This window comes from Dryobates pubescens, chromosome 10 (genome assembly GCF_014839835.1).
Source record: "Dryobates pubescens isolate bDryPub1 chromosome 10, bDryPub1.pri, whole genome shotgun sequence".
NCBI classification, from domain to species: domain Eukaryota; kingdom Metazoa; phylum Chordata; class Aves; order Piciformes; family Picidae; genus Dryobates; species Dryobates pubescens.
In genome coordinates, this window is record NC_071621.1 from 12,084,794 (window position 1) to 12,112,660 (window position 27,867).

The 27,867-nt window shown below is 41.4% G+C and overlaps 1 protein-coding gene across 1 annotated transcript in view; it reads left to right on the forward strand.

Annotated features, from left to right (window-relative positions):
* TENM4 (teneurin transmembrane protein 4) overlaps positions 1-27,867 on the forward strand; it is a 901,855-nt gene that overhangs the window by 619,481 nt on the left and 254,507 nt on the right. The window contains exon 8 of the mRNA XM_054164697.1: positions 24,347-24,599. Within this exon, the coding sequence (XP_054020672.1) occupies positions 24,347-24,599 (253 nt within the window). The remainder of the gene's footprint in view (positions 1-24,346; positions 24,600-27,867) is intronic.

A 27,867-nucleotide genomic window follows, 5' to 3' on the forward strand; every position in this document is an offset into this window, starting at 1 on the left:
AGGGAAGTGACCTCAAGTTGCACCAGAGGAGGTTTAGGTTGGATATTAGGAAAAATGTCTTCACTGAAAGAATGGTTAAACATTAGACCAGGCTGCCCAGGGAAGGGGTGTATTCACCATCCCTGGAAGTGTTCAATAAATGTGTAGATGTGGAGTTTAGAGACATAGATTAGTGGTGAAGTGGAAGTGTTGAGTTAGCAGTTGTACTCAATGATCTTGTAAGTATTTTCCAACCTTAATGATTTTATTATTCTGTATGGTGCAACGCCTGTGACAATGCCCCTTTTGTGCCAGGGTACACTGTGAGGCTGCACTGGATCATTGGACTGCTTGTTGTAGTCTCTTTATTCTTCATGAGACTTTTGGTCGTGTGTGCACCTGCATTGTAACTGAGTGAGAAGCTGTAAAGGTTTCAAGTTTAATGGATTAATAGTAGCTGGTACATGGGAAAATATGTACTGTAAATATCCTTGCAAAGAACATAGAGCCAGGAGTTAAGAAGCTTTTTGTCAGTGATTACAAAGTGGCAAGGGTGACATGGGGTGATTTCTGAATACTAGAGAGAGGGTATGAAGAGGAGGGGAATGGAAAACAAAAGAGAGCGCTCTAATTACTAAAATAGCCTTTGAAAGATAAAGCAGATAATCAGAGTCAGGAAATTTTCTCTAAGATCCATCTCTCAGCTTGACCTCAGACAGGTCAAACAAAGTCCCAGACTGGTGGCTAAGATACAATCTTCTATGAACAGGGGGAGTAGGTGACTGTTAAGAAAAGCCTTGTAGAAATTTTGCCACAGATTTTATTATAACCAGATTTGGGTGTAATGTGTTGCCATGGCAATTGTCTCTTAATTACAGAATTCTCACAGGGATAGTACAAATTAAAAACAAACAAAAAATCAGCAGAAATGTTTGATCTTTTCTGCCACAACTGCAAATGACTGGGTTTGATGTAGAAATGATTGGGAGCTATTCTGTGACCCATAGCATATGAGTTTCATTTAGATGATCCTCATGGTCCTGGTGGCAATATTGGAGAGTCTGTAAGAGGGGAAGAGGAGGAGACAGATAAGAAGAGTATGCCTAAGAATGTAATAATTTACAATTTAGTGAACTAGATTCTGATCTAGCAAATACCTTGGCTTCAGAGGAATTTAGTTTGGATTTACATTGGTGTAAACAGGATCGTATCTGATCCAGATCTGGATCACTGAACCTTATCTAGCCACGAGAAATATATCTGGCATTTCCTGTAATGTGTGGTATTTTATGTCACTGCAGTATTGCCTAAATCACATCACTTGAAATTTAACCTGTTTTGGAAGGGCAGATAATACAGAAAGAGGAATTTATTTATTTTTTAATGTCATGTTTGATGTCTTTCTTTCAAGGGCAGCTTCCAACCTCTATCACATTGTGGCTTCATTGTAATTTAAATCATTAGATTCAGGGAAAGACAAGGTAATCCATCCTGAAGGAAAAAAGTAATCAATGCAAGTAGGTGTAATTAGTGGTACTTTCCTCTGGTAAGTCAATGGTGTAGAAAGAACTGAAAAACCACTGCAGACTACATTTGTTCCTCCTAAAGTAGTGTGACTCCCCCACAGCTCTCACAATGAATTTGTTTAGATTTCCTCTAGGAATGATATGTCTTTTTATTTTTTTTTCCCCTGGTTAAACATGCTGACAGGCTCTAATATGCCATGAATAATTTTATCTATCGAGAAAGATCCAGACACATAGACTCATGTGGGCAGCAGGAGTTTTAATTCTCGTATTTGTTGAAAACCAGAATAAGCCTCTGATGAAGTGCTTACTTCACACTTCATGTTTTTTTACTGAGTTTATTACATATATTTATAAGTGTAAATCTATGGAGATTTTCTATCTAAATCTGAACTTGCTTCCAGTCCCTGGGAGATGAGGGACAAGGATTTGTGTGCTATGTATGTTGTTGATTGCTCCTTTGCATCCATTCTCATTTGCCAAGAGACTACTTTTTTCCTGACAACTTAAGTAGCATAAATTAGAAAAAGGAAATAGTAGTAGCCAAAAGATGAGCACATGAATGACTACTCCATGTGTTTCAGTTTCTCCACCAGTCAGGTTATTTGTTTCATAAACTTGAGCTAGTGGGAGTAAGTGCAGCATAAATCAACACCTGAAATGGAAAAAATACAACCCACAAACCCCGCAGGTTTTTTTGGAGTGGTTCTAAGCTGCATCTTGTATGGACATTGATGCAGAAGCAGATGTGTGACCACTAATATCTTAACACAATTTGCTCAGATTTTATCTGCTGATTTTATGTAGTCGTATTAGTTCAGAATACTTTTCTCTGTTTTGGCGTTATTCACCCACTTCTATTTCCTCATGTTTTACATCTTGCTGGAGTCTTCAGTTTTCAGTTTTATCTTAACTTTTCCAGCCTGGAGTGCAGCTTCTGTAAATTGTACCTGAGCATCATCTGGGCAGGTGTTCAGAAAAGCCCAGGATCCAATGCTTAAGGAAAAGCATAAGAACATGGGATGTGCATGTGCAGAGTAGCCTTGGCAGCTACAAGGGAAAAACAAGGAAAGTGTCCCTCCCGGGATTTCTCCATATAAAGAGTCATGATTTTCCTTCATGCTACTGATCAAAGGTCCTTGTGTCTCAAGCCATGTTTTGCTAGATCTGTGAGGAATCACATCAGTGTAGCTCTGACCCTGGCTCAAAACTGAAACCCAGTTGCTTCTGGTTCTGAGATCTGAGCAGTAGACACTAGCTGGTGTCATACCCCACCATCAAAGACTGCTAAGCCAGCTGCCTCAGCACTGACCCCTTCAGATCAGTCTCTTCTGCCTGAGTGTTTTTGGAATGGGATGAGGAAGGCCATGCACTTGCACACCATAGCTTAGAGCACCAGCACCCCTTGTTTCTACATCAGAAATTTACAGCATGGGAAAGCTTGTGAAAGGCTGCTCAGATCACTAATGAGCTGGAGTCTTTGCTAATTTTCTCTCAGAAAACCACCCTGTTCTCTTCATTGTGCCAGAGTGAGTTTCCAGCCAGCCTTCCACAGCTCATACAGCTCTGACTACTCAGCTGCCTTCACCTCCAGAGAAGCTGTTTGAGCCACCATTCTGTTCCTTGTCAGCCAAGGCTTTCCTTCTGTTTCCTACCTGTTCATTTGGCATGATTGGTAGGCAGAAACCCATTTAGAGAAAGCAGAATATTTATCTGTAACTCTGTGTCTGCTAAGAGAGAGAAATGCTGTTGATAGTTTGTGCATGGATCCTTGCTTGATTTGCTGGAGATGGTGATCTCTAATGATGGATGCCTGTAGAGACAGCCAGAGACAGCTTCGGGAGAGGATGAATCAAATTTTCTTGATGTATTTGGATACAAGTGTTATTAATCTGCCAGCCTTCAGTCCTGAATGGCTAATTATCAGACAGCAGTAGTGTGATACAAACTTTTAATTAATGTAGCATCTCAGAATCTGTTGATTCCCACTGGACTGCAGAGGCAATTTTGGTGACTACAAAAGCTTTGATGACTGTATATGCATATGGAGACTACATCTCCTCCATGCAGGTTTCATGACTTCCAGTGTTTCATCCACACTTTTGACATCTTTCATCATTATGAGGAGGCTATTTGACTGGAGAAATCCCTCATCATAAGCTGTATGCTGTCTTCTGTGGATGATCTCATGGAGATCATAAGTCATAGAATTACAGAATCAGAATTTTTCAGTTGGAAAATACTTTTAAGATTGAGTCCAGCCATTATCTAGCTATCAAATCTGGTGCTAAAGCATGTCCCTCAGCACCTCTAACACCTCTAACAATAGGGGGCATATTCCAGTATTTAATAACCCTTTCAGTAAAGAAATCTTTTAGAGGGAGGAAGAAAAAGAAGGTTCTTATGGCACTGAAGGACAATTAGGTGATGTGTCACTTTACTGGGGCCCTTATACTAATTCCTAAAAATAATGGAACATCCTCTTTTTGTCCAAGACAAAAAGGTCAGTTCACCGCTTTCTTTTTCTTTCCATAGAATCTTGAACTCCTCAAGATGAGGGCAGCATTTTACCTATAGAAGACCATGCGTGGTCTGCATATGTAATCATTCAAGAAAAGCAGTAGTTTTGTCAGGTTTGTTATTGTTTCATGCTTCATATAATATTTGTCCTCCTGCAGCAATCAGCTTGGGCCTAAGTAACTTTATTGCCTACCTGACACACCCTGCATGTATTTTTTTTAAGCTGTTGGCCAGTTTTGCCTGCTTGATGGAGAATCAGGTCTCAAAGATGCCAAATTACTACAAGTTTTGTAGAAATTGGTGCCTTTGTATAAGAAAAGACAGGCGGAATTGCACTGATGACCATTCTTTTTGTCAGCAGCCTGCATGTCAGCCAAAATATGTGTGCTACCAACCAGCCATCAGAAAGCCTCTCATTATTATTTCTGCTGGTTTGGAAATGACTTATTTCCAAGTGTCATGAAAAAAAAAATCTCCCTAGAAAGCTATGTTCCAGCCATAATTTCAGTCAGGTGTTCTCTGTTGTTTTGTGCTTTCTTTCCCCATTTGTCTTGGGCTGGAGAGGGTAAGAGACTTAGTTCTGTTGAGTATTCCCATGTTATAAAATTAGAGGCACAAATGAGGCTGAAATATCAACAGTGATTAACAGAATGAGTGATTATTAACAGAATAAAGTGGACAGAACAGGAGAAGGGAGAAAGAGGGAGAAGAGGGAGAGAGAATTGGAAAGGTATTTTATTACCACCACACCCCCCAACCCCCCCCACCCAGGGACAGTTTGGGTCTGTGGAGGAATGGTGCTGCCGCTTTGGCGTGGAGATGTCATCCCTGTTGGCTGTGCTGTCCTCCACTGGAGGAGGGAAGGGAGAGACCCCAAAGTCCAAGTCCTTCTCTGAGCAGCCTCTTCAGCTCCATGAGTTGCAGCAGGTGGAACTTACAACACGGAGAGAGGGTTCCTCCTGGTCTACTACCTCCAGGCTACATGGTGATGTCTTTTTCTCCTGTATCTGTCCTTTTCTCTCCTGGTATTCTCTTCATTTTTCTTCAGAGCAGCATTGCCCCAGTCTTTTCCTTTTTCTGAGCCAGTAGTTGCTCAGATCTTTTATACAGTTTTTAAAGTGTGTGTCCAGGTGGTGAATATGCATATTCCAGAAAGTATCGATAGCAGTGGTATCTGCCCACTATTTCCAGGGCAATTGCAGTCTGGTGAGCAATCTTTAGCCTTTGCACTGTCCTCCCTTTCCAGGGTAGCTGATGGGTAGAGATGATTTTGTCTATGCACATTCCAGAGAGTTGTTATCCATTGGAGTCTGCCCAGTGCACATCAGCTATTGTCTGGGCAAGCAGCAAAGGTGATTTTATCTTTGTTGAGTCACATCAAGAGGGATAAGATTTAGTCTCTCACACCACTCACTTAAGTACTCTTGACCTTTGTGAAAGCTGTCTCTCGGCCAGCCTTCCTACCTGCCACAGCAACACTTTGTACTTGCATTTCTCAGTAACAGAGGGACTACAGAACTGCTGGTGCATACTGCCCATCATGCAATGTTTTTTTCCCCATGGGAATAAAAAACTAATTCAGGATGCATTCTTGGTCTCAGCAAATATATCTGTGCAAAAGATAGTAATTCTGAATGCATGCAGTATGTGTCTGTCAAGAATGGAGCCCAAACTGACCACAGATCTTGAAGAATTCCCATTACTGCCATCCAGACTGTTTCCTTTTGAAAGCCTGAAACATTTCAGCTCACTCATCCCAGTTTAATTGCCACCGCAGAACCCTTCATGTCTTACTGGTCTCATTGTTTTGCTGCTCCTCTGGTGTTAACCTCTATACCACAGCAAAGCTTCTAACAGATCTTTCAGATCTCACACACCTCACACACATGCTCCTAGCTAGAGGCAGGATTGGCCTAGAGAAATGAAACACAGAAGTTCATGTGCACTCAGTCACAAATCTTTGTGCTTGACTTTGTTTTTGTTACTTCAGAGTTCAGTATTTTAATGCACAAATCAAGCACAGGTCCTTTCATCATTTCATTACCTTTAATTATAGTCATAATCATTGTAACATGGAGTCCTGTTATCAGATGCTGTTAACTAATTAATGCTGTAAATTACTGGGATAATTTTGGGTGAAAGTTGCTATGCAATAAAAAAAATATTATTTATGTTCCTGGCTCTCAGTATACACCAGATGGATTAGTTTAAAAGCACCATGTCCCAGATAGGGACAATATCACTTTACTCCTTCACTAGACACTGCAATTACACAGAAGCATTTGGGCTTTGTAACTGACAGCTTTACTACCATGGATTTAGAGAAGTGGAGAGTGTAACTTCCTTGCTGCTCGCTTAGAGCTTCTCTGTGAGATTAGGCCATCTCTTGGTCCAGAAGTTCCCATCAGAGTTGGGTCTGTGGGTTCACTTCAAGAACCATTCTGGTGCTTCGATTATGGATTGTCTAATAGATAACAAGATTGAATAGGGGAGAGGTACAGAGAGATTTGAGCACCTGCTTCCACCCACCCTGGTTTATACAGCTTATAAGGTTTGGTTTCAAGGACAGTTTGATGGGGCTTGGGGAATTCAGCTTTGGCTGATGGAGGATCAGGGATGGTCCAGAGAAATGGTCCCGATAGTTCAGAAGATCTGTTGAAGAATGAAAGGCAATCTGGTCCATCTGTCAATGATCCTTTCTTCAGTGCTAACCTTCCCCTGCCTCACTCTTGCTCTTCTCTGGCTCCGTTTGTGGTTTTTCAGTGTGATTTTTTTTTTTTCTGTCTGCAATTTCATGTTCTTCACCAACTGTATCCACAAACCCAGATCATTTCTTTGTCTCCAGTGAGGTATCAAATCCTGATTAATCTCAGTGTATCCTCAGCTTCTAAAACTTTCATTAGGAGCCATATACTGCCCACACTGTGCACAAAACTGCTGCTGACATCGAGTTACCTTGCAGACCAAGCAGAGTATTGACAATCCAGGAGTTTTGCTGCAGATCAAGGGCAGTGCATCTCTGTGGGAGTTTCTGCACATTTCTTTCCTAGTGGCTGCCCTGACAGGGAGGCAGGCTGCTAGATTCAGAACAGCAAACACAAATTGCTGCCTGTCATGGTTTGATCACTGGAACTGAGAATAAAGTCCTGCCTGGTTTCCACTATTAAAGTTCCCCTCAAGTATTAAGGTGGGTTTTTGTTTGTTTGTTTGTGGCATTTTTGTTGGTGGTGGGTTTTTTTCCCAGGAGTTGTAAAATTCCAGTCTTATTAAAGCCTGTCAGGGCTTTGTGGTTGTCATCAACAGAGTCAGGGCTTCATCCTTCATAACAGCAGCTGTCTTGTTCTTTGGCAGGCATGATGGCCTTCCCATGATAAGTCAAATGATTCTTTCCTGTAGTCTGATAAATATGTGAAGTGCTTTAGGAACCCTTAGGATGAAAGTAAGTAATACAAAGCTCTGTGCATAAACAAATTCCATAAAATTTAAGCCTTATAGCTAAAAAATATTCAGTTATTATTCATTTAAATCATGTTATTAAGTAATTGTACTTCTGAAACAGATGCTTTGAAGGAAGTTCCCTCAGAGTAGACTGAATAGCATGTGTTATGTTAGCATTCTTATAACCCTCCAGCCAGTTATTCATCCCACTGTTTAATTTATGGCCTGTGGTTTATGATGGGCCCATTCCAGACCGTACGTTGTTCAGCTGGGGAATAAGGGAAGCTCTAGGACTACGAAGGGAACAATAAAAATCCCCTGTGTCACACATAGTTCTTGCATTAGAGATAATAAAATATATCTTTATCATCCTCTCTTTAATTAAAGCAAAAAATGTTGTCACCCTCACAGAGTTGTGCCGGTTGGTGCCTATGGCATATAGTAAAGAAGGTTTAACAAGACTGTCGCTAAAAAAAGCAAGGCAGTATTTTAATACGACTCTGTGCTGAACTTGATTTGTTCTGTTTAAAAGGAGTTAGGAGTTAGAAGGGGTATAAATTTTGTACCAAATGCTTCCAATATGTAGTGAATATAAATTGTTTTGCTTAGTGAACAACTATCGATGTTTGAAGGAGAAGTGTCAAATATAGCTGAAATGCATATTGTCAGCAGACTTGACAGTCATGTAAAATCCCCTTTCTACACCAACCTGTTTAGTTCTTTGACAGTGCAAATACGAAATTATTGTTTATTGTTTTAATCACACTGAAGCCCTTCCTAATATACAGGTGTGTGCATCTGTGTACCGTCTTTGTAAGTTGCTGATCTTTGTTTCTGAATCATACTGGCCTCACGTTTTGTTGAACAATATTGTAAGAACATTATTACTTTTTATTTCTACATATTTCCTAGGGAGTTCTCCTAAACTTCTTGGGAGAATGTCAAGAGCACTTACAGAAAGTAATGAAAAGAACCTTAGGAAATTCATCTTTCGTGATAATTTGACTGAGCTTTGAAGTCTCACACTTCATGCCAAAGTGTTGTTTGAGTGCACCATCGCTCTCTTCTGTGTGAAGGGAATCTTCAGCTAATACTGGACTTAAGATCATGCTAGGACAATGTATTCCCAAAGTACATTATCAAACAAGCAATGCACCCTGCTTCAGAGATCTGCACCTACACCTGCACCTTAACTCAGGACTTGATCTGAAAATGATCGTGATGAATTTTTCAATGTCAAAGATTTGAGTGGGAAAGTGCCACAGGTGTTAAAGGGGAGATGGTAACTAGGTTCTGGTTGCACATTTGGAAATGTCCCTTTTGGCATATGGAGAGCTATCAGTAATCCAGCAGTGGGTTCAGATGTGGGAAAATGGTGGGCTTGGGTCTACAAAGTATGACTTTCAGACTTCTTCTGTTTGGTGCACTGGTTTTCCTCAGTTTCTTCTGTACTGAAGGAAACCACAATAAGCAGTAGATAATAAAGGATGAATCTGATACAACTAGATTGCACCTTTATTTTTTGTTCAGAAAAGATAGGGAAGTCTGCTCTACCAGAAACATTTTTATTTATTCATTTTAAATTAGCCCATTTTCTAAGATGAAAATTGACGAGCAGCAAGCATCACTTTAATGTGTGATGCCAGGAAAGGTAGTTCCCCTCCTGGTAAGGGAATGAAAAAGTAAAGAGTAACGATTAAGAAAAGAGCTAAACGTTTTAATTGTAACATGTGGGGTTTTATCTGACTCAGAATACAGAATACAAAATTAAACAGGTTGGAAAAAACGTTGAGATTATCAAGTCCAACCTATCACGCAACACCATCAAATAGAACAGAACAGAACAGAATAGAATAGAATAGAATAGAATAGACCAGGTTGGAAGAGACCTTCAAGTTCATCATGTCCAACCCATCATCCAACACCATCTAATCAACTAAACCATGGCACCAAGCAAACCTTCAAGTCTCTTCCTAAACACTCCCAGTGATGACTATTTCACCACCTCCCCAGGCAGCCTATTCCAATGTGCAATCACTCTCTCTATGAAGAACTTCTTCCTAACCTCCAGCCTAAACCTCCCCAGGTGCAGCTTGAGACTGTGTCTTCTTGTTCTGGTGCTGGTTGCCTGAGAGAAGAGACCTGCCCCCGCCTGTCTACAACCTCCCTTCAGGTAGTCATAGAGAGCAATAAGGTCTGCCCTGAGCCACCTCTTCTCCAGGCTAAGCAACCCCAGCTCCCTCAGTCTCTCCTCATAGGGCCTGTGCTTCAAACTCCTCACCAGCTTTGTTGCCCTTCTCTGGACACATTCCAGCAACTCAATATCCTTCCTAAACTGAGGGGCCCAGAACTGGACACAGGACTCAAGGTGTGGCCTAACCAGTGTGGAGTACAGGGGCACAATGACCTCCCTGCTCCTGCTGGCCACACTGTTCCTGATGCAGGCCAGGATGCCATCGGCCTTCTTGGCCTCCTGGGCACACTGCAGCCTCATGTTCAGCCTACTGTCAACCAGTATCCCCAGGTCCCTCTCCGCCTGTCTGCTCTCCAGCCACTCTGACCCCAGCCTGTAGCACTGCATGGGGTTGTTGTGGCCAATGTGTAGAACCCAGCACTTAGATGTGTTAAATCTCATGCCTTTGGACTCTGCCCATCTGTCCAGCCTGTCAAGGTCCCTCTGCAGAGCTCTCCTACCCTCTAACAGATCAACTCCTGCCCCCAGCTTGGTGTTGTCTGCAAATTTACTGATGATGGACTCAATGCCCTCATCCAGATCATCAATAAACATATTAAAGAGCATGAGGCCCAGCACTGATCCTTGGGGCACACCACTAGTGACTGGCTGCCAGCTGGATGTGGCACCATTCATCACTACTCTCTGGGCTCAGCCCTCCAGCCAGTTCCTAAGCCAATGCAGTGTGCTCCCATCCAAGCCATGGGCTGACAGCTTGGCCAGGAGTTTGCTATGGGGAACAGTGTCAAAGGCCTTGCTGAGGTCCAGGTAGACTACATCCACAGCCTGCCCCACATCCACCAGGCAGTCACCTGATCATAGAAGGAGATCAGGTTGGTCAGGCAGGACCTGCCCTTCCTAAATCCATGTTGGCTGGGCCTGATCCCTTGGCCATCCTGTAAGTGCTGTGTGATTGCACTCAGGATGACCTGTTCCATAATCTTCCCTGGCACTGAGGTCAGGCTGACAGGTCTATAATTCCCTGGCTCATCCAATCGGCCCTTCTTGTGGATGGGCATCACATTGGCCAGCTTCCAGTCCTCTGGGACCTCTCCAGTGAGCCAGGACTGCTGGAAAATGATGGAGAGCAGCTTGGCCAGCTCATCTGCCAGCTCTCTCAGCACCCTAGGATGGATCCCATCCAGTCCCATGGACTTGTGGGGATCCAAGCAGCTAAGGAGATCTCTAACTCCTTCCTCCTGGATCACAGGGGAACTATGCTGCTCCCTGCCTCCATCTGCCAGCTCAGGAGGCCAGTTGTCTGGAAGATAACCTGTCCTGCTATTAAAATTTGAGGCAAAGAAGGCATTAAGTACCTCTGCCTTTTTCTCATCTTTTATTACCATGTTTCCATCTGTGTCCACTAAGGAATGGAGGTTGTCCTTGCCCCTCCTCTTGCTATTAATATATTTATAGAAGGTTTTTTTGTTGTCCTTCACAGCAGAGGCCAGTCTGAGCTCTAAATGGGCTTTTGCCTTTCTAATTTTTTTCCTACATGGCCTAGCAACATCCTTAAACATTCTATGGGTTACCTCACCTTTCTTCCAAAGATAGTATACACTCTTTTTTTCCCTTAATTCCTTTAGAAGTTCATTACCCATCCAGGCTGGCCGTCTGCCCCAGCGGCTCATCTTCCAGCACATTGGCACAGCCTGTTCCTGCGCCTTCAAGAGTTCTTTCTTGAAGCAGGTCCAGCCCTCCTGGACCCCTTTGTTTTTAAGAGCTGTTTCCCAAGGAACCTTCTAAGTTAGTTTCTTTGAGTAAGATGAAGTCTGCTCTCGAGACTAATCAGCTAAATCATGGCACCAATCAACTAAACCATGGCACCAAGTGCTTCATCCAGTTTCTTTTTAAACACTTCCAGTGATGGTGACTCCACCTCCTCCCTGGGCATCCCATTCCCATGGCCAGTCTCTCTTTCTGTGAAGAATTTCTTCCTCACATCCAGCCTAAACCTTCCCTGGCACAGCTTGCGACTGTGTCCTCTTGTTCTGTCACAGGTTATCTGGGAGAAAAGACCAACCCCACCTGGCTACAACCTTCCTTCAGGTAGTTGTAGATGGCAATAAGGTCTCCCCTGAGCATCTTCTCCAGGCTAAGGAACCCCAGCTCCCTCAGCCTCTTCTCATAGGGCATGTACTCCAAACCCATCAGCAGCTTTGTTGCCCTTCTCTGGACATGTTCCAGCAACTCAACATCTTTCCTATCATGCTATGCATATGGAATCATAGAATCACAGAATTGTTTCGATCATCAAGTCCAACCATCAGCACAAGACTACCATGGCCATTAAATCATATACCAAAATGCCATGTCCACACATTTCTTAAACAACTCCAGGGATGGTGACTCAACCACCTCCCTGGGCAGCCTATTCCAAAGCCTGCCCACTCTTTGAGGAAATAAGTTTCCCTGATATCCAACTTAAACCTCCCCTGGCACAATTTCAGGCCATTTCCTCTTGTTCTATCTATGATACTAGGGAGGAGAAAATGATCCCCACCTCACTCCAACCTCCTTTCAGGGACTTTAGTCATGTGGTCTGTGGTGACAGGTTGGACTTGATGATCTTTGAGGTCTCTTCCAACCTTGGTGATTCTGTGATTCTGACTTGTAGAGAGCAATGAGATCTCCCCATACCTTCCTCTTCTCCAAGCTGAACAGTCCCAGTTCCCTCAGCCACTCCTCATGAGACTTGTTCTCCAGGCCCTTCACCAGTTTCATTGCCCTTCTTTGGACACACTCCAACATCTCAATGTCCTTTTTGTAGTGAGGGGCCCAAAACCAAGCACAGTATTCAAGGTGAGGCCTCATTTGTAACAAGGCAGAGATGTACTAAGGTACTTTTAGAATAATAGGGTAAAAAATTAGCATCAGCACATCTATAAATGTCTTTATTAGTACTTAGGTGTCTTTATTAGTATTTAGGTGTGGGGGTATTTATAGTTTTGTTGATATATGTTGCATGATAGAGATTTGCATCATAAAACATAGGAAAAAATAAAAAAAAGAAGAATGTGCTAAATGAGACTCACCATAAATGAGGCTCATGGTGAATGTTTCCTCTCAGAAGTGCATTGCCAGAGGGACTGTATTAATTAGTGCTGAGATATTTAGGGGCAGAGGCGTTAGGAACAGAGAGACGAACAGACACACCAGAGAGAAGACACGGCCCTTCCATCATGGTACTTTTGTTGAACAAATTGCACCATTGCTGAGGAATATCTTGACAGATTCATAGTTTTGATTTTCTTTTAGTAGCCTCTTCAAGTGTTAGTAAAAATAAAAAAGTTTTATGTGTGTTTCAGAATTATTTGGAGTGCAGCCTTTTGCCATCATGCTTCCAAGAATGTCAAAGAGAACCTGAAGGGAAAGGTCACGGAGCCCAGCTTTCACTAATCTGATTCCTGTGCCAAAGGGAGTAAGGTTTTCCACCTGTGCAGAGAGATTTCACACTTAACTGCACCCATGGTTTTCACCAAAGGAAGGCAGTCAGCTTTTGTACACACAGGGGCTGGGCTGGGGGGGTATAGGTATTAATCACTGTGACAGGCATCACGTCAGTCGCAGCTGTCAGATGGAATTGTCACCAGTTTATGTTGCACTTTGGAGGTGTTTAACAGGAATGGCTTTGTTAAATTTTAAAGGCAGGGGGAAAAAAAAAGGCTATGGAGGGTGAGGAGGAAAGAAACACATGAAAAAAAGGTGAACTATATTTCTACTATGCAGTGCCTCTGTCTGGTGGTGGCACCTGGGTGGCAGCAGGTACAGAAGGGGATTTAAGTGATGTAAAAATCTGTGTTTGCCACTGAAGACTTGAAATAGTTTATTTCAGTTGCTGCCAACATGCAATTTCTCTGTTTATGTCTCTAGAGTGAATAATTAAAATCATTAGTGCTTGTTGGCATTGTGCTACACCACATCATGTCACATTCCATAAGCACTTTGCTGTGAAATAATGGAATTGTGCATTTCCAGAGACTGATTCATTCACAACCCTGGGACATGTACAAATGAAAAAGGGCAAACCCCTCCCTTGGATGTCTGTGCTGTGCAACATCCTGGTGGCTCTGCCCCTCAGAGGTCAGAACCCAGACCCAGAGTCTGCAAGTTAACACTAAGTACAGTAAATTTTAAACTGCTTTGCAGCATATTATCTTACACCCTGAGCACTAAGAGTCTGCTTACCTGCTCCTGTTGTGCGGTTGAGCTGCATGGAAATTCGTCATATTTGCAATAGGACATTCTCTGGATCATTGCTGCTAACAGCATTGTAAAAATTCTATAAACCAGACTATTTCCTCAGCTCCTATGAATAGTCAGCTTTGCTGCTGGAGTTGGGGATCTGTCAGTCCTCTTTGTTTGTGTACAGCTAAGTCACAACAGCACTGCAGTTTAGATAAGCTTTTTTGAAGGGCATAAGCAAAATATAGAAAGTGTTCCTTTTGGTTTTAGGGAGAAACAGGCAAAGATGATGTCTGTATTTCAAAGCTTTTCCAATACAGGTATATGAAATAAAATAAATAAATTAGCCAACAATATTTGACAGAGCTCTGCTGCAAAATCCTGTGTTTATTTGCTGTTACACAGTCAAAGGTAACTTTTGCAGATGTACTTTAGTTTGGGGAATGGCTTTACACAAACAAGCCAGAAATTTGGCAGTGTAACTACACCAGCTAATCGTGTCTGGTTTGGACAAGGCTGAACTGTGTGGTTTTCTGTTTGTTTATCTATTTGTCTCCAGATGTTACTGTATAGAAGAACCACCCAACAGACACAGGAGACAGCATATGCAGGGAAACCAGTTAAACTCTCTCTGTACAAGAGTTCCTCAGTGCCTCAGTCAATAAACTGCAGGCATCAGAGAGGCGCCACATTTCTTGAATGGCTTTCAAGAGGGATAACCTTAGGTGTAATAACAATTATGTTTCTGACATGTTGGGGTAACAGAAAATCTGATGGTTATTTCCATTTCTCCAGGCCTTTTGTGCAGGAAGGGTGGCACCCAGCCACTTTTGCTGAGCCTGTGCAAGTTGGGCTCCACTAAAAGGAGACTTGTGAGTGGTAATCTACCAAGTGGCATAGACAAATGCTAAATTCCCAGCCACTGGGATAGTGTGGCTGGCTGCAGATGAGGTGTAGGGTTTTATATAGCATGCACTTCAACATATAAACCAGGAGGAACTGAATACACCTTTTGTCAGTTAAAGAGAGTCACACGTTTTCAGAAGTACATCAGATTGGATGTTAGGAAGAAGTTGTTCACCATGAGGGTGGTAAGACACTGGAACAGGTTGCCCATAGAGGTGGTAGAATCCTCATCCCTGGAGGTTTTTAAGGCCAGGCTGGATGGGGCTCTGAGCAACCTGATCTAGTGTGAGGTATCCCGGCCCATGGCAGGGGGGATTGGAACTAGATGATTCTTGAGGTCCCTTCCAACCCTAACAATTCTATGATTCTGTGATTCTAAGTACTGACTTCCTACACCTCTTACTCAGAAAAAAAGAGAGCAGCAGGCTCCCAGTTCTTCATATGTCAAGCTGCAGTTGTAGGCAAACGTGTTTAGAACTATTTGATGAGTGTGATTTGTAGCAACTCAAAATCAGATCACGGTTGTACCATCCTTCACTCAAGACAGTGGGTTTTCTTGCCTACAATTAAGGTGCTGTCCCTCATTAAGATGCAGCAAAGGTGAGTTTTCTTCAGTCACTTAGCTGGAAGGGAGCATATAGAAACCATCAGTGCTGTCAGAATGGCACAGTAAAGTGATGTGAGCATCCTCTGGAGGATTGAGAGTTGTAATTATGACTTTGCAGACATGAGAACCCAGAGCTGAGGGGCTGAGGGTACAACGTGGTGACTTCAATATCTCAACAGAGTGGTGAGGCTCATGGTCAATTTTTATGTTTGGGGTATATCTGAAAGTCAAGGAGCTGTATGTGTGTATGTAATTTTATATTTTTGTATATATATATATATAAAAAAAAGTATAATTTTTATTTGCTTATATGACTAAACCAGAAGGGCCAGCAGTTCAACAGTTTGAGACTTCAAAGGCTACCATTGCCTCCAGTGTATAGTGTCAGGGTAGTTAAAGGTGTTCATTTTTAGTAAGACCAACAGAAAATCCAGTCTCTGGGGCTGCAAGAAAATTTGCTTAGTTGGGCAGTGTACAGGCTACTTTCTCATGTTTCCAGTAACTTATTTAAGAACTTAAGTATGTTAAAGTTAAGTAACTCATTTACGCTTTGCCAGACATTATAAACTTTTCCCCCCCACTTTCCTCCCTGTTTAAGGCGATGATTCTTTATAAATTGTCAGAGTCTAAATAGTAATAATCTGTCTTGATTTTATTAGTCTGTGATTCGCTTTTATTAAGTTAAGGAACGAACACAATGGGTTAGAAATCTGCATACCGTCCGCTGACAGTAACCTGGACCTTTTAAAAAGCATTACTTGTAGGGCATTCAATTGAATCAGATGCATACTGATGGAAAAACAACCACCCAGAGCTCTCATCGACTACATACAGCCAAAGCTTGACAGCCTAGCATCAAACAAAAAATTGATTTCAAACCCCAAAGTCAATATTTTGCTTTTGCAAAGGCACTTTGGCACTTGAGAGGAAAGTTTGCATGTAATATACACATTTGATGAGAAAAATACAGTGAGGGTGGCTTGTTTGGACTTGATCTGGTGTAGCTGTTGTTTCCTGTAAAGCAAATGAAGTGTTAATCTGTGCAGCCAGAGAGTACCTTCAACTAATCCTAAAAGTGGCCATGTACAATCCAGCTGGGCCTATTTTCTTAGATCATTCAGCTAAACAAATAACGTTACTTAGGTGTGCTTCAGAAGCCCTTGTAGTTTGTAAAGCCTAGACTTGTCAGGTAATAGCAAGGTGCCATTTTGCCATTTCATCTGCTGTTTGGTTTCTAGGTACTCTGTTTCCACAGTCTGTTTACAAAATGAAGTATGGTTTCACGTGTCCAATTCTGGAGTCCTCGACAGAGGAAAAATATGGACCTGTTGGAGCAGGTTTAGAGAAGGAGGTAAAAATTATCAGAGGGCTGGAACCACTCTGCTGTGAGGACAGACTGAGAGAGTTGAGGTTGTTCAGCCTACAGAAGAGTAGGTTCTGGGGACACATTTCAGTACTTAAAAGTGAGCCTACAAGAAAGATGGGGACAGTCTTTTTAGCAGAGTCTGTTACAATAGTACAAGGAGTGATGATGTGATTTTAAACTGAGAGAGGGAAGATATAGACTAGATACAAGCATGATGTTTTACATTGATGGTGGTAAAACATTGACATAGACTGCCCAGAGAGGTGGTAGATGCCCTCTCCCTGGAAACATTCCAGGTCAGGTTGGATGGGTCTCTAAGTAATCTGCTCTAGTTGAAGATGTCCCTGCTCAATGCAGCAGGGGTTGACTAGATGACCTTTAAGATCCTTTCCAACCCAAACCATTCTATGATTGTACACAGCTGGACTTCAAGTTTAGGTTTTGATAGTAACAATGTTTTTTTTTACTGGTCCTGGTATATGTAGCTTTATCAGCAATGTCCAAAATAGATATGGATAGTGGCTGGAGACATTCAGAGGGACACTGTAGGTAGTGTTGTCATGAGCATTTGTTACAGCTTTTTATGTTCTGCATCTTTTTTTGGTATCTGCTTGTGATCACAGTAGTTTTTACAGATTCAGTGTCCAAGCTGTGCATTTAGAGGAGCACTCAAACCTGTTTACATTGGTCTAGCCATTTTCTTTTGCTAAATGGTTTCCTGAGCTTCTAGGATTTTTCTGAACAAAAGGCTGCACCAAATTTACAATGCAGGTGTGCACAGGAAGGCTTTTCTTAAGGTTTGATCATCCATAAAACATAGTTGGCTGCATGTCTATGCACATAGCATTATAAAGTACCAGTGAGATACAAGGCTGTGAAGACTGAGATTCAAAGAGCTCAGCTTTGAGAAGACTCTGAACCAGAATACTCTCCATAATGAGGACATAGACACTGCTGATTTTAACTGCATGGTGATTCTCTGGTGAGAGTCTCTGATGGAACAGCAGCTCTCTATTATGCTGTTGCTTAAAATACAATAGAGAAAAAAAACACCACAAGGTAGCTTTCCTATTGTTGTTTTGTTACTTAATGGAAATTATACCTCAGTCCTCTGTTTTCTTTTATGATTCAGTGTCGTTTTGTGGCTTAGCATTTCAAAAAACCAGCTGCACAATATGTTGCTAGAGAAAAACATGTATTTCACAGCATGGTACAAACACTCCTCTCGATGGTAGGAGAAACTAGTCTTATGTCAAATTCAGTGGATCTACTTCTTAAGGAGAGATTTAATCACTCAAATTGTACCACTCATTCCAGGTTTTAGGTGTCAGTGAGGGAAAACAGACATCTCTGCACAGAAAAATCATCAGAATACTGAATGATCTGTTTCACTCCATTTCTGTCACTATCCTGTGACATGGCTTCCTCATTAGACTGCCTGAGTGTCCCATGTCAAAAAAGCCTGTTATAACACAGTCCCTGAAGGAGAAAATTCTCCTCCAGATTGCAGAATATCACTAATAGTCCTGCTTGGTTTGACAGAGCTGCCACCTTTGCACGTTGCACTTTCACGGTGGTGCAGATGGGGAGAAGATCCTGGTCTGTGGGTGATCCTTGTTGTCATCAAAGTCACCAGTCTATCCTATGAGCATACAACTTCTCCCATTCTGATTTTGCTCCTCATATCTTTTCATTATCTGTCAACTTAAGGGTTAAATGTTTTGCTTGCTTGTCATTTTGCACATGCCATTGTTGGCTTGACTTGTGTTTGATAGGGAACCTGTTTCAGGCAAGCTGTCTCACTTTGAACATCAAACTGTCTGTGCCCCCTGCAAGGGTACTGGAGAAAACCTACCTGAGTCTTTCATAGTCCACCTGACCTTAGGTGGCTCATCAGATTAATGACTGAAGGCATCCCAACTTCCATACCCAGTGGCAGTCAAAGTGAGAAGGGAGCCTACCCTACGAAGGTGATTTTAGCTGTCTAATGGTGTAAGTGTTGCGAGCAGCAGATTGAAACATGGGCCTGGAGCTGAAGCAAGGCTGCTAGCTGTTCTGACAGTTGAATGCAGAGTTCATGATTTTTAAAAAGATTTTTTCCTCTGGAATGGGGAGGATTGCTCAGTGTGTGGGAATAAGCATGAGTGCTCAAAGTCACACTACCAAGTTAGTCATCAAAGCTACTGTGGAGTTTTAAGTTCAAGAGAGCAATGAGTGATTCATTCCACCTGGCATTGTATACAGTGAGTAAAGCAAAATATTTTATGTACCCAACCCAGACACCAGTCAGGCATCAGGCTGTCTGAATATGAGCAGACATAGAAATGACAAATGTTTAGAAGAACAGGAGAAGCTGGGGAAGAAAAAAAAAAAAAATGAGAACACATTTTTCACTCTGAGGTTAGCACATTTGCCCTGAACAGAATCCCAAAACCTAATGAATCAGAAAGTGTAATTGTTACAGAGACTAATTTCAAAACAGTACTACTCATTACAGATTAAGGGAAAGAAAAGGAACATGGGATTCAGACCTTTTATTCAAATGTTGTCATATTAGCTCCTCATTGGTAATCTTTTTATGGTTCCCATTTATTCAATTCTTCATTCACAGGATTCTGTCAAGGCTCTCTAATATGTGCCAAGTACAAGCCTCATTAACTGAGTTATCTTTCAGCTCTGCTTTATCTGTGTTACCAAGCCAGTGTTAGTCAATGACATTTTAATGTTAAACAACAAACAAAGGAAGTAACACAAAGGGAACTTGATTTCTATTGGTGTTCTTTGCAATCAGATTTTCAATGTTTCATTACATTTGAATACTGATATGTTTCACATTTGATGCCCTTTGGAGACCCATTAGAGAAAATGAAGCCTAAAGAGGTGCTCATTAAGTTCTAAGCTATTTGGACTTCCACATTGCCAGCCCATCTTCCAGAAATGTTGAACTTTATCTCTGTGAGTCTGCTTCATTGACACCTGGTGTCTAAGACTGAGAGGGTTCCTTTGGTATTGACAGGTCTTTTCAAGGCAAAAATGTGCTATTTAACTCTGGAGACTGTTAGGAATTTGGAGGGGTGGAGGGCTGGTCCTTCTGAATAGAATATGTTGGGTTTTTCATTCCAAGTAGAGAGGTAAGGACATTGTTTAGCACCAGATTTGGTAGGGTTAGGTAATAGTTGGGCTTGATGATCTTAAAGGTCTTTTTCAACCAAAGCAATGCTATGATTCTGTCATAAGCTCCATGTCATGGAAACCAAGGAGGAAAACTGAGAAGGAAAATGTGGAAAATTCTCTCTCTTTGAGTAAACCAAGATAACTTACAAATACTTGCAGTTATCCATCCTGGGGAACCTAGTGTAGAGGCCATTGTGTCCCACCCTATATAGAGTCTTCTGAATTCCTGTGATGCTGTTGTCCAAATATAGGTTCATTTTCAGCTGTAGAAAGCTGTTGCTGGTTTTCCCTGTATCCAGGCTATGTGGTGGGATCTGCAAAACCTCAGTTCTGCCTAATCAGCTATAAATATACAAGGTTTATATTTCACACATTGCAGGAGAATCAGAGCATCTTCCTACTGTCTAAGATCCACACACCTACATGCAGCCAGCATGAAGGTTCCACTTCTTGGGAGGAAATATGACCACACACTTTATACCACTCAAACATTGCTGAACAAGTTAAAAAGAGCATGTGCAAAGGAGGAGACAGTTGTAATTTTAGGAAATCAAGAAAGAATTGGCTTCTTGGGCTTCCCTTGTCCTGCGACCACTGAAGGTAAGAACCTCAACAGTTTTGTCGCATCAGGAAAGTCACGCACAGCTGCACTAATTTTCAGTGGAACATTTCATAGCTTCTTCTTTCATCTACACCTTTTTATTTAAATATTCTTTAACTTAAGAAGAAGTTAAAAAAAAAAAAAAAAGGTAGGGCAAGGGAAATAGTTGCTAATCCTAGTCAAAGTAATTCAGTAATGCTCAGACATGCCATAAGTGTTCAGAATTTGTATATGAATGAAATTAAAAATATGCTGTTTGGAAAAACTGCTTCCATCTCAGAAAAAAAAGAAAAAATGCAAGCTATAAAATCCTGTGAAAAATCACATAGAGGAGAATAAGATAGATGTGCTGTCTTTACTTAGCAAAGAAATCACAGAGGGTATGCAAATAGAGAATCAAAATGACACATTTTTACTTGATTTGAAAGCATTATCCATAAGAGCATCTGTAATGTGTCTGTAATAATAGGATGTAAATTGAAATTTGCATAACAGATCTTTGGAAACAGACTCTGATTCAGAGTGTGAAAATGGAGTCTCCAATAGGGAAAGTCAACTGATATCCAGGAGATCTTCACAAAGCACCTCTTGCATATTTCGGGATTTACCCTTTTGCCCTTTCCTGTTTGTGTCAAGTATTTATCTCAGACATCAGGTGTAATAAAAGTGAAATAACTGGTGTTGGAAAACCTTTGGTAGGATGTCCTTATTACACAAGTAATTTTCTCTGGGAAGAATAAAGTTCTTGTAATAGATTGACAGTCCTAAAACCTGGAAATGCCCTATTTATGTTCATCCCCCTCATCCTGGAATTGCTGCATTGGTCTTGTCCTGAGACTGCAGATTTTGGTGCCTTCTGTGACTTCCTTTTGCCTCTCAGCAATCAAGACCAAGCCAAGGAGTCATGGCTGCTGTCTGTTGAGTGTGAAAAAGAGTCACCAACTCACCTAAGCTAGCAGTAGGTTTTTTCCACTCTTGTTTATATTGCCTCTGTGATCAGGGCTTCATTTCACTGGCAGTCCCCAATAATATCCAGTCCAAGGATGATTGGATGCCTTAATTCACCTGGTGCTGCAAAGATCAGGCCACAGATGATTTAGTTCTGACATTCTTCATCCATGCAGTCCATGGTCTTCTCTCTCTCCTTCCCTTTAGTTTGCTGACTGACGTATAGAAAGCTAAATAGTGTTAGATCAGAGTCCCTATAGTGTTATTAATTTTGGATGAGTAGGCTAAGACAGACTCCTGAACACTCCATTTGATTCCTGGGAATAATCATAGAATCACAGAACAGTTTGAGTTGGAAAGGACCTTTAAAGGTCACCTAGTCCAACTCCCTTCAGTGAGTGGGGACATCTTCAACTAGATCCTGTTGCCCAGAGCAACATGCAACCTGACCTGGAGTGTTTCAAGGGATGGGGCATCTACCACCTCTCTGGGTAACCTGTGGAGTGTCTCACCACCCTGATTGTCAAAAATTTCTCCCATCTGTCTAGTCTGAATTTCCCTTTTTTTAGTTTAAAACCATCACCCCCTGTGTGTCAAAATAGGCCCTGCTTAAAGGTCTGTCTCCATCTTTCTTATAGGCCCCCTTTAAGTACTGAAAGACCACAATAAGGTCCCAGAATAGCAAAGAATCACAGAATATTGTTGAGCCAACCTTCAGCCCAGCACTGCAAGGTCATCACTAAACCATGTCCCTAAAGTTCTTGCCAGAGCCTTCTCTTCTCCAGGCTGAACAACCCCAGTTCTCTCAGCCTGGCCTCACAGAAGAGGGATTCCAGCACTCTCATCACTTTTGTGGCCCTTCTCTGGACCCACTCAAACAGGTCCATGACCTTCTTGTTCTGAGGACTCCAGGCCTGGACACAGTACTGCAGGTGAGGTCTCACCACAGGGAAATAGGCAAACTCACCTACCAGATACAGATGGCCAGGAAGGACCTGTATTTTTAATCTTTTTTTTCCCCTTTGTACTGATACACAAGAGAGAAAACATCACTTTGAAGATGTTCCTCTGACCTTTCTCAGAGTATAGGGTAAAAGGGGTTGGGATTATAAAGGCAATCAGTTCTCCCAATGGAATATATACCCCCTGTCTAACCTAACAAATGCAGTAGAGGTGGAACAGTGACACCTTCATAATTAACACCTGGGGTTTTTTTGCTAGAACCCTTTAACCACCCTAAGGTTTTGGTATAATCCACTACGGTAAATGGTAAGGTAGTGTGTGTAAATACATGATGAAGGAGAGAAAGGATAGAATGTATCTTGCACATCTTTGTATTTTATCTTATATGTCTAAATATCCAAGAGATTGCAGAGACACTATAGATGCTTTCTCTGTTGCTCTCCTGAATCCATGTCTTAATCCAGATTTCAAAAATGTCATTAAATATCAAGGTAAATTTTTATATCACCATCTATATTGTAATTTAGAACTGTGAAAAGTTCATTCAGTTCTGAGCTGTCTAATTAAAGAACATGAGTGTTAGCTTTTCATGGTACAGGACTGTCTCTGCTAAGTATTAAATTGATATCATACACATCTTTTTTTTTTTTTTTCACATAAGTCAGCAGATAAGTGTTGTACCTTAATGGCTTACAAGCATAAACCTGGTAAAATCAGAGGGGAATGCTTCCTGTGTCTCATGTTCAGTATGCTGAGCTGTGGCTCTCTCTCCAGCTCCATCAAATATTTTTTCTTCACTTCCTTGGAAGGAACCTGTAAAGGTCATCTAGTCCAACCATCCTGCAGCAAGCCAGGACACCTCCAACTAGATCAGGTTGCTCCGAGCCCCTTGAATGTCTTCAGGGATGGGGTTTCCAGCACCTCCCTGGGCAGCCTATTCTGTTGTTTCACCACCCTCATAGTAAAAAACTTCTTCCTAATGTGCGGTCTAAATCTACCTTCCTCTAGTTTAAAACCATTCCCCCTGTCCTATTGCTACATGCTCTTGTAAACAGTCCCTCCTGAGCTTTCTCGTAGGCCCCCTCCAGCTACAGTAATTTTAAGTATCCTTCAGGTACTAGTGAATTAAATATCCTGGCTACTTGATGTAAAAATTAAAAATATCAATATAATCAGCACTAGATTGCTCTTTCCTAAATGGCTGCTCTCCTCAATCTCCTTCCCTCAGACTCTTGTTTTACTCAAATAAAAGTACATCACTATCACTGATCTTTTTTCACCATATGTTGTTTCATTTTCCTGACACCTCAGTTTTTATGCCACATGCATTTTTTACTCCATGTGAGTGCATCTCTAACAACACAAAGTATTGGATTTTGTGAAATTGTATAGCCCTGACACATTTTATGGCTTTCCCTAAATTCAGCCTATGATTAAATGTATTCTCGGTCTTCTCATTGACTTAACTATTGGAACTTCTCTGACAAAGCAGGCTGAACAAACTTCACTGGGAGCGGTATATCCATCATGAAATTGCTCTCAAGTGTTATCTAGCTGGGCCAGTTGGATTTTTCATGCTTTATCGTGAATCAGTGTCACAGATAGATTACAGTTTGCAACCTGCAGTTGTTCGTCGGAGTTAACTTGGCTGTCAGGGCAGCCTTTTTGAAGTGCTTTAAGCTTTCAGAACTTCTGTGTATGAAACTGAAACATTTTTCTGTCCAGCTTGGGGATCAATGCATGTGTTACTACAGTATATAGAGCAAGGTTGTGTTACCCTTTGGAGTCTGATTTAGCAAATGTTGGATCCCAGCCTTCCTACTGTTTAGGAGTGGCTGCCCAGAAATGAGTGTGCTACAGAGCAACTCAAACCTTAAACAAAATTTTTCTTCTGTTGTAGATCATCCTCCAAATCTTCAAAATCATTCGAGACTTCGAACTCCACCACCTCCAATATCACATGCTCACACCCCAAATCAACATCATGCAGCCTCCATCAATTCCCTAAACAGAGGGAATTTTACTCCACGCAGTAACCCCAGTCCAGCTCCTACGGACCACTCCCTCTCTGGAGAACAACCAGCCAGCACGCAAGAGCCAGCCCATGCTCAGGACAACTGGTTACTTAACAGTAACATCCCACTGGAGACTAGGTAAGTAATTTTCTTCAGGACTTTGGAATGTTCTGCCTGTGTGTGCTAAGGATGGTATAGAAAATATATCTGTATAGTTGTTCAGTTTCTGAGCTGGTGTTTGGCTGAAGTATTTTCTGTTGTGTTTATTACTCCTCATGTCTTTTTTATTTGGTTTAGGAGAAGAGGAAATTGCTCTTTGTTCACAAACTGAAAATATTGCCTTTAACAGCTGCTTATAAGATTATTTTCCTCATTTAAAATTGGAATCGGGATCATAGATTAAAATATTCTTGGTTTTCTTTCTTTTGTTTTCCTTTAATGTCTTTTCTTCCTATGTGGTAGATAGATCAATATCCTATTTAAGATACTGAAATCAGTCAATATTTGAAAAGATTTAGCTTTCTATCTGTACCTCATCAAGCAGATACTTTTGTAGTGCCTCGTTCAGGAAAGACTGATCTTGTTTCACCTCATGAGTAGAGGTTGGCTGCAGCATTTTACTCTGCTATACAATTGCTCCAGCAAGCATGAAACGCTTGAAAGCCAGACATCAAGCAATTAATGATGTTTGCATTTAGCCTTTACATTATTTTCCACCCATGCAACATGTGAAGAGCGTGACCAGGGGCCACTGTTCTAGTTCACAGCTCTGTATAGGTTCTGCATAGGTTTTGGGAAAACAAGTTATACTCCCTCATTCTCAGTCCTCCCTTCTGATGGTGAGTGCATTCTTGCTGTCTACTTACAACTCAGTGTTTATGTTCAGAGGTTTTGCTTCACTATTTCCTTTGCTTTTGAGAGACCACTGGAGATGCTGGAGTCATTAGCCTCTGTACATGATATCTTTTTCAGTCTGTAGAGAAGTCTTTCTTCCTTCATTTGTCTTACCTTCTGAAACCAACAAAAAGATTTTAGACGGCAAAAAAACATATACTAAATGAAAAGTGAGCCAGGGACTAAATTTGTTGCATCACTGCCTCTGAGAATCTCATAGAGATCAGGGTAGCTCTGTCTGTGTCCTGGAACAAAATGTGCCCAGTTTTGCCAGATTCTGCTAAGAAAATGTTTCTTAAAAATGAGTGCATCTGTCGATCTTTTTGAAGATGAGCTCTGTCTGCTGGCCCTCTGAAACTTCCAAAACAGACCTCAATATCACATTTGATGGCATTTAAAGATAATTAATTTTGTTGTAAATACCTGATTAAAAAGATCCAAATAAGAAGCCTGAATCCAAAAGATTATGACAAAATTATAAGCAAGTACTGCAAGCGTGATTTGGCAACAGTTTCAGTACTTATACTGTGTTACTAATTCTTGAACATATATACCCAAGCATTGACTTCTATGTGCTATTTCTTGGGGGAAAATAAAAATAAAAAAACATTTTAACAAATCCTTAGGCCCCATTCCTGCAGCTTTCTAGCTACCTTTATAACTCAGGAGGTAGCCCTATGCCTTTTCTAAACCATGTCTCTTCTCACTGGAGAAGAGACAATATACTGTTTTAATAGAACCAAGGCATCCTCACAACTGACTGGAGTCTTTTAGAACCCACCATCACAGCTGAGAAAGAACATCCTTGCTGCTGGATCAGTGCAGGAATATCACAGAGAGAACCTCTTTGCTGAAAGTATCATATCCCTGTTTGTCCAATTCAGATGGCAATCAGAGAGGGAGATGGGGAGGCAATGCTATCTTAACAAATTCTGGAGTTCATAGAACAATTATTGGGCTAGCCCTGGAGAATTCCTGTTAAATTCTAAATGAGTCCAGCCTTAAAGTCTGTTGTTGTTTCTTCTCCACAAAATCATTGTGGATGACAGTTTTAAAAGACGTGAAGCCAACTGTTCTATCTTCAAGTGGGTTGGTCGCATTCTTCCTGTTAACCAGATGGAATGTTGGAGGCCTACCTGCATGAAAAGCTCTTTCAGCATCATTTGATGATTTCACTTGCATCACAAATCAGTCACATTTGTAATTGATCCATAATTTAATGATTTTCTTAATTAGGTAGAAAATGGGTTGTTTCAAGACTGATGTTGTGGCTTTTGACACAGTGGTTGGAATGGCATCATTTTGGCCAGTGTCTCTTCAGACAAAGAACATCTTGGAAAAGAATCTGCACTTTGATGCCAAACAGCAAATAAGCACATTGACACAGCACAGCTGACAGGCTTTTGTGCCTTCTCTAAACAACATTAAGAAAAACAAATGTGTTATAATGGTGTCATAATGCACAGAAGCTGTGCAGCATAGTTAATCAGTAAATCTGTGACAAATCTCCACTCGACCAATCTGCTCTCCCAACATGGAGAACACTTCCATTTCCCTCAATGGGAATTCTGCAGACATATAAGATTAGGTTTCAGAACTGTCTGGCCAGCTTGGATGCCCAGCTCTACCTGATCCGTGAAGCTGCAAAGATTTTTTAGGACCAAAAAAAGACCTCCACCTAAGAGAATAAAATGTCCAATATGTAATAAAATAAATCCTTGCCAAGAGACATTAATCCAAGAATTAAGACCTTTGAAGTCTAGCAAGAGGAGATTATAGTAATCTCATGTCAAAACCAGAATTGTATTTCTGTTGAATATCCGTTATTTTTAAATCCCATATTAGTCAACAGAGAGAGGAAACATGAAGAAAAAGTGATGTCTTTTAAACAGGGATTGTGACAGGCTGTGAAACCTGCCCACAGTTATAGATTTTTAAGCACACCAGAGTTTAAAGAGGCTTGATTTTGACTGCCTTGGACTCCAGGCAGCATTCAGAGCTGGGAATTTAGGATGGTTTGCCACTGCCCTGAAACTTCCATACTTTGAAGCAAAGGCAGAGATGACGCACTAGGCATACCCTCTATCTGAGAACATTATATATTGCAAGAAGAGCCCCTCCTCTTGTCTCTCTCCTTTTCATTAGTTTCCCTTTACTCCCTTTTCTCTATTTCTCCTTTTTCCTCTTTCTTTTCCTGTCTGCTCCCTTTTTTTGTTGCTTTAAAAGCAATCTATTAGCAAAGTTGTGGTGAGAAGATCTTTGCTCAGCAGTCACTCCTGGCAGGTAAGTTAGTTCCCCCCCATATTTATTCCTCACTCTTCCTTCTGTAGCCTCCTTTGTGTTCCTCTGATTTGACCTTTCAGGAGCAAATACATGCCAAGTATATGGACACATAGTTAACAAACCAACAGCTTTCAGGAGACTTCTATTCCCAGGAAATTTCATGTGATAATCATGTATGGTCAGATTCTACTACAACTCATGATGAGAAGGGAGCATGGTTTGTAACTAG